At 43.6% G+C, this 7,511-nt stretch overlaps 1 protein-coding gene across 1 annotated transcript; it reads left to right on the forward strand.

Moving 5' to 3' along the window:
* Positions 1-746: 746 nt before the first annotated feature.
* LOC145655934 (homeodomain-interacting protein kinase 1-like) lies at positions 747-6,861 on the forward strand (the record flags this gene model as incomplete). The annotated part of the gene is made up of 8 exons (XM_081709396.1): positions 747-1,098; positions 1,665-2,032; positions 2,586-2,709; positions 2,999-3,103; positions 3,220-3,306; positions 3,608-3,789; positions 4,001-4,080; positions 6,656-6,861. Coding segments are annotated over 8 exons (1,504 nt in total), but the record flags the coding sequence as incomplete, so codon positions are not given.
* Positions 6,862-7,511: the final 650 nt, after the last annotated feature.

Genomic DNA, 7,511 nt, shown 5'->3' on the forward strand with positions numbered 1-7,511 from the left:
GATGAACTCTTGTTATGCAATTGATTAATTGACAGAGGTGCTGCAAGTTCAGGAGCCTCTCAGTTGGAAAGGTGTAGGAAATACTGCAGTCAGCAAGGTATCAGCAAGCACTTAGAGTGCCAGAGAGTCTAAGAATAGAAGCTGTTTTTTTCTTGGCCTTCTGTTTTTCAGTGTGGCAGCATCGCTGAAAGGTCAAGATGTTGTTTTAGCACACAGAACCACCTTTGAGTAACGCAAGACAAAGAACTTGTCTTTTCTGAGAAGCGTGTAAAGAGAAAGCAATCACTTGCTAAAGCCTGCCCAAAAAACAATGGCATCGATCAGGGCTCTGCTCTGCTTCAGACAGAAATATTCAAAATTAAAACTAAAACAGCAGTAGATGTTTTAAAAAAAAATCAAAGCTCTGTGATTTAGCTAATTTAGCTAATTGATGGTTATTATGGCACATCACATTCAGCCTCAAAGAACAAACAATCTCTCTTGTTCATTTGGTTAGTAGTCCTGTTTTCATCTTTCCATAATGGTATATTCTCTTGCCCTTCAGATTCCTTCAGTGGGATCTCCCACTCCAAGAAGGTTAAATTTGAGAATCCTGCGCGGGGCGGGAGCCCTGGCCCTCGGATTCGGGCGGGGACACCCTGGCCCTCGGATCCGGGGTTCAATTCAATCGATGGCTTACCTGCCATGGTCTTTTCCCCCTCTGGAGCCTCGGACGAGGCTTCGTCGTCGTCTTCCTCCTCTTCCAGCTGGCAGGGCGGAGACGAGGCATTGACCTCGCGGCGTGCTGACGGCTATCAGAAGCGGGGCAGCCTCAAGAGGAAGAGAGAGGAGGCACACAGCAGCAACAGTGTACAGATCCTGGAGGAGCTCTCCTCCCCTGGGTTGTCCAAGCGTGTGGCCAGGGGCAGCGATTGCGAGTACCAACTGGTGCAGAACGAGATCCTCCGCTCCGTCTCCAACAGCTACGAGGTTTTGGAGTCCCTGGGCCGTGGAACCTTTGGCCAGGTCGCCAAGTGCTGGAAGCGGGGCACCAGTGAAGTAGTCGCAATCAAGATCCTGAAAAGTCATCCGTCCTATGCTCGACAGGGCCAGAACGAGGTGGGAAAGTTGTGCCTGCTTTAAATGAGCTATTGATATGGCCTAGAATCAGCTGTAGCCCTGATTCTGTTATTGTTTGTTTCAGTTTTTACAACATATGTTCTGTTGGTGTCAGATGTGCTAACGCACACTGTGGAATTTGTATACAGCCAGGGTAGCACAGAAATACTTGTTTGGCACACTAGTTCTAATTTTCACTAGTTCAGTAGGAACTAGTTCGGATAACACACGGACAGCTTGAAGCTTACTCTAAAAAGAAGATTTAGCTTCAGTTGTGTAAGCCATACCTGTTTGGATGTGCATTAAAAATGTTATTGTTATGAAAGAGCATTAATCTGCATTGTTTGAGTACCAAAAGCAAGTTCATGGGTTCATTTCCAAGGGACCACTTCCATAATTGCATCTCCCAAATCCTGTAGAAGTAAATGGTTGAAGGGAAGTACACAAAGTGCTTGATGCTATTGAAAATAAGTAGGCTATTTGTCAGCAGTATCAAACTTTGAAGCTGTGACCACGTAGCTTCGGCTTAACGCGTATTCCGTCTTCCCTCCTTTGCTCCTCCTCAGGTGAGCATCCTGAGCCGGCTGAGCAGGGAGAACGCCGACGAGTTCAACTTCGTGCGCGCGTACGAGTGCTTCCAGCACAAGAAGCACATATGCCTGGTGTTCGAGATGCTGGGGCAGAGCCTCTACGACTTCCTCAAGCGCAGCAAGTTCAGCCCACTGCTGCTGAAATGCATCCGGCCCGTGCTGCAGCAGGTCGCCAAAGCGCTCATGAAACTGAAGAGCCTGGGCTTGATCCACACCGACCTCAAGCCCGACAACATCATGCTGGTGGACCCCATCAGGCAGCCGTACCGCGTCAAGGTCATCGACTTCGGCTCAGCTAGCCACTTCTCCAAGGCCCCCAGCTACCTGCAGTCCAGATACTACCGGTGAGGGACACGTGCTGAGGCGTGTTAGAAATAAGTGTGCACTTGTTGCACTCGAGTGTGCTTTAGAGTAGAGCTGCATGTTGTGGACAGTTGTAATAACCCTGCTACACATTAAAAGCCTATGATGAGCATTACAGTTAACTGGAGCACGATTGATTTATAAGTGGTTTATTTTTATTGGGTCATGTGAGTGCTGTTATTTAGCAAAAACACCTAATGAACCGTCTTCGGTGTCTGAGATTAGTTAGGATGCGCTGAACTGCAGGCTTTGGTAATATCAGTATTTAGCGAGTCTGTACAAAACCGCTATTACATTGTAGCTACACTGTTAATTAACAGTGTAATATACTGAGTAACGGGTGTTTAACTGCATTGGTACTCTGTATTTACTTAATGCAAAACAGAACATTATTGTAGTGTTGGTGCATTGTAGTGTTGGTTCCATGTTACACTAGAATAGTGGGTGTGTAATGTCTAGGAACACAAACACCCCCCCACGGAATTATCAGCCGAGGCTGATTTCATGATGGCGATCTCTGTGTTTTTGGTCCAGATCGCCTGAGCTCATCCTGGGTCTCCCATTCTGTGAGGCCATCGATATGTGGTCCCTGGGCTGTGTCATTGCTGAGCTGTTCCTGGGCTGGCCCCTGTATCCCGGAGCCTCCGAATATGATCAGGTAAGCACATGGTCCTTTGAGCTGTGCCTTAACGCCCGTACAGCATCAGTGGTGCAGACCTGTAGTGGTTTTGTGGCTGTAGTGATATGTGTGTGTGTGTGTGTGTGTGTGTGTGTGTGTGTGTTTGTGTGTGTGTAGTTTGACCTTTTAGCTGCTTTGTCGGCCCGCTCATTTTTAGGATTAATATAAATGAGTTTCTATGGCCTGTTTTTTTAGACATGCACTTTGAAAATGAAAGGATTAACTCAAAATAAAGTCATAATCCTTTTGCCGTATGGTGTCTCTGCAGATCCGTTACATCTCCGAGACGCAGGGCCTACCAGCAGAGTGCATGTTGAGCGCAGCGACCAAGACGCACTACTATTTCTACTGCTACCCCCTGTGGAGACTCAAGGTTTGCCTGTCTTCAAATGCCAAATGCCATGTGTTTTTTATAAGGGACGTAACTTAATGACTTCATGTAACTTAATGGTGGAGCTGAATGGTTTGTTTTTTCTTTCCTTTCTCCAGACACCTTCGGAGCATGAGGCGGAGCGTGGCATCAAGTCCAAAGAGACTCGGAAGTACATTTTAAACTGCCTTGACGACATGATGCAGGTTATTTGGGCTTTTGTGCGCGTAACTATACGCATTTCTTTTAGTGTTGCGATGTGAAATTGAAGAACGTGACAAAGGGCTCCCGCAGCTCACATTATAGAGCAGGTAGAACAAGGTGCTAGCTGAAAGGTCGAGCGTTTCTGCTGTCATAATGAGTAGCGCATGTAAGTCGCTCTGGAGAACGGCATCTGCGAAGGGCAGAGCAGTGCGTAGAAATTTGCTGCAGAACTTCGTTCGTATTGGGTGCATTGCCGCCCTCTGCTGGTGAATAATATGACTCACCCATGGGTCTCTCTCGCAGGTCAATATGACCAGTCTGAAAGGCACCGACGTCTTGGCGGAGAAGGCCGACCGGCGGGAGTTCATCGACCTACTAAAGAAGATGCTCACGCTAGACGCTCACAAAAGGATCACGCCAGTGAAGACCGTGAACCACCTGTTTCTGACCATGACCCACCTCCTCCACTTCCCTCAGAGTGCACAGTGAGTTGCTCCAGGCCTTCCAATCTACATGTCAGTGTTTCAAAAACATTTTAAGGAACACCGTGTTAATTTAGAAATCCAAATAGCATCAGAGTTTCTCTGCTAGTACTGTAACCCCCCCCCCCACCTGTGTGTGTGTGTGTGTGTGTGTGTGTGTGTGTGTGTGTGTGTGTGTGTGTGTGTGTGTGTGTGTGTGTGTCTCTCGCTGCAGTGTGAAATCTTGCTTGCAGAACATGGAGATCTGCAAGCGGCAGTGCACAGGCTTCGACAGCAGCAAGACCCTGTTTGATGGTAAATCTGATGCCCACTTTGGTGCTTCTTTTAAATGTTACATTAGGGTTGGCTTTTTGTTTGTTTGTTATTCTTCAAGTAGATTTAAAACATCACCAAACTGGCCTCCGATTCCACCTATAAAAGAAGACAAAAATGGTTTCAAATGCAAGTGTTCTACCAAATCATGTTACTGCTCAAATGTGATCCACAAATGTCAGGTTGTTGCCTAGTATTCGAGTAGCCGATAAAGAGGCCCCTCTACCGTAGTTCAAAACGAAATTCCGTTGAATCCAAACTTCATTGTGTAATTGTTGATCATTGTAGCTGAGGTTTTTGTGTCTCTCGTTCTATAAGACCAACACTATGCTTTCTTATGGTTCTTGTATGTGTATTTGTGGAAAATTCAATTCTACTTGTGTTTTTGCAGTACACAGTACTTAAGCAGACCGAGAACTCTTCTTGGTTTTTCAAGGGTTGCGACTTGTGCAATATTCAGCACATTTAAATAAATGTTTCTTTCTTTTCCTAGACGTTTTCCAAACACTTGATTCTTTATGACATTATGAAAATTTCTTTCTTTCCTCGAGTACAAACTCGAGTCCATCATTCATTGGCTGATATGTTACTATCATACATGTATACATGCAGACTCAAGCAAGGAGTTTGTAATGGTGGTACAACTGTGTTCAGGTCATTTGATACTTTTTATTGATAAAGATGTTCTTTTCCAGACTCAGTAGGGTTTTGTTGTTTTGTTTTGTTTTTTGTACCTCTATGAACATTATTGAATAATATGCCTTATAAGGGAATCTCTAATTAAGAGAATCATGTGTTTACATTTGGAATAAATTACATTCTGATAATACCCTAGCACCTGAGTCATACACGTTTTCTTTAATGAAAGGGGTTCAAACCTCTCCTGTACACCAAAGCATCCCAAGCCAAGTCTTGGAGGATTTGTCTGTCAGTCATTAAAATATCAGTTCACAGAAAGATGGATGAAACATGTTTTACTTTGATGAACTTTTTACCTTGGAGTACTTTGTTTAGTGTGAGAAGCTGTAAATGTGTCCAGTCCTTAAAGCATTATTCTGATTTTTCTTGTCCCCTCCATCATTTTCATGCTCTCCTTGTAAGGGCTGTGAAGATGCTCAGCAGAAAATGAGCTGCTCAGCTGCAGAAGAGCACTTCAGCCTACATTTCAAGCCAATTCAAATTTGAACTCCTACACTGTCTTCTCACATCCATTTCTTTTTGAATGTCAGTTAGGACATCAAGATGAATTAAGCACACTAAGCCCAATACTAAGAGACTGGTAGAGTGGATGAGCCACACAGCAGGACACAGCACTATTTTTGCTTCAGCCAGTGCTAACTTGATGCAGTCTTGCTGCTTGGGGATTTTGCAGGCTTTGACTTCTTGGGTGTGTGATGAGGATTTTGCTTAAATTAAACTCCTCATAAACACGTATGACCAACCTGTGCCTATGCTCTACCAGGACCTCATCGCGTACTTCTCTTTCAGTAACTCGGAGCCTGTGTTTTTTTGTTTTGCTATTTCTGACATGATTGGGCAACATTTTCCTTTTAATGTATATGTGGAATCCACAAAAAATATACCCACTTAAGTGTGCTTCAGCATAAATAAGCAGACACTGCAGTTTGGATTATTTCTAGGGAAACAGGAAAATATAGTATCTTTAATTCGCTGCATAACAGTTTACATTAATTATTAATCATTCGTATGTGTTGACAGTTGCAATAAACAGATTAAGAAAACATGCCGTGAAAATGCTGCCGTGTCCGTATTATAACAGAAATAATGCAGCTTCACTGAGCAGATCATCCATAAAACTTGCTCTATATGGATTTTATGAATAGTATGTTAATTTTGTTTAAAAAGACGATGAGGCCTAACGGGAAAGGCTAAAGTGTCAAGTCGGACTTGAATTCAACGACTCAGGTAACATTGGGCTCTCTAGCTAGGTTAGCTAACAGACAAGCTGTCTATTTGAGATGGTTAACTTAGCTAGTTCACACATTACTTATGCACATCTCTTGCGGCAACAGATTCTAATTTTCATGGCGATGGAGCACGTTAGTTAACTTGCAGATTAACTGCCAACTATTTGCTGTAGCTGCAATTAACGTTATTATCTAGCATTGGCTCGCTAACGATCGGATTGCTCTAAAAGAGCTGTGACAGCTGCATGTCAGTCCTCGGTCGCTGAACTGTCTTCATGTCTAAGCACGGATACCTGTCGATAATGGGATCATTTGGGGGAGAATGAAGTGTGAACTAGCTAGGATAATTAGCTACTATGGCTAGGTACCTGTCCGCCAACGATGTGGCAAATTTAAAATACTGCAGTTCTTTCGTATAAAGGGAAGCTTAAAATTGTGTGACATGTGACCTTTTATCTTGGCTGCTGGCTAGCTATTGTAATTAAGTTGAATTTCAGCTTGGACACCTTTATAGTAATTGATGGTTATTATGACACATCACATTCAGCCTCAAAGAACAATCTCTCTCATTCGTTTGGTTAGTGGTCAGTTTTCATCTTTTGCTAAAGTTATATTCTCTTCCCCTTCAGTTTCTTCCAGTGGGATCTCCCTCTCCAAGAAGGTCAAATTTGAGAATCACGCGTCCGGCGGGAGCCCTGGCCCTCGGGTTCGGGCGGGGTCGCCCTGGCCCTCGGATTCAGGGTTCAACTTGTTCTATGGTTCACCTGGCCTGGTCTTTTCCACCTCTGTAGGCTGTGACTTGGGTAATATTCAACACATTTTTAAAAATGTTTGACAGTTGCAATCAACAGATTAAGAACACATTTTGCAGGTTAATTACTATAGTGGTTGTGTTTTTTAAAATCTACTTCTATTTTAGCTTTAATTTTGAATAAAGCCCATAACTAGATCTGCATGGCTTGCGGCTATTGTAATCAAGCTGAAATTGAGCAGAGCTAAATTATTTAAATAAAGCGCTTTCAGGGTGATGTGGAAGCAAAACAACATGGAAGATTGTGATTTACATCCGCTTGATTTTCTTGAGCCTTCTTTCTGCAAGATTAAGGGTGGGAAAATCAACAGAGAGTAAGTGATGAATTTAACTAGCTGGCATTAGATAAATCACAGAATTGTGGTTGTGTTTTTTAAAATCTACTTCTGTTTTAGTTTTAATTTTGAATAAAGCCCATAACTAGATCTGCATGGCTTGGGGCTGTTGTAATCAAGTTGAATTTCAGCTTGGACACCAGTATAGTAATTGAAGGTTATTATGGCACATCCCATTCAGCCTCGAAAAACAAACAGTCTCATTTATTTGATTCGTGTTCCTTTTTTCATCTTTCCCGAAAGGTATGGCATCGCAGCTCCAGGCATCCTCTTCCGCTTCAGTTACCTCTAGTGGGCTCGTCTGCTTCAAGAGGGTGAAATTCGAGCGTCATGCGTCTG

The sequence above is a fragment of the Electrophorus electricus genome, unplaced genomic scaffold (genome assembly GCF_041902795.1).
Source record: "Electrophorus electricus isolate QZ-2024a unplaced genomic scaffold, ASM4190279v1 Scaffold40, whole genome shotgun sequence".
Taxonomy (NCBI): Eukaryota; Metazoa; Chordata; class Actinopteri; order Gymnotiformes; family Gymnotidae; genus Electrophorus; species Electrophorus electricus.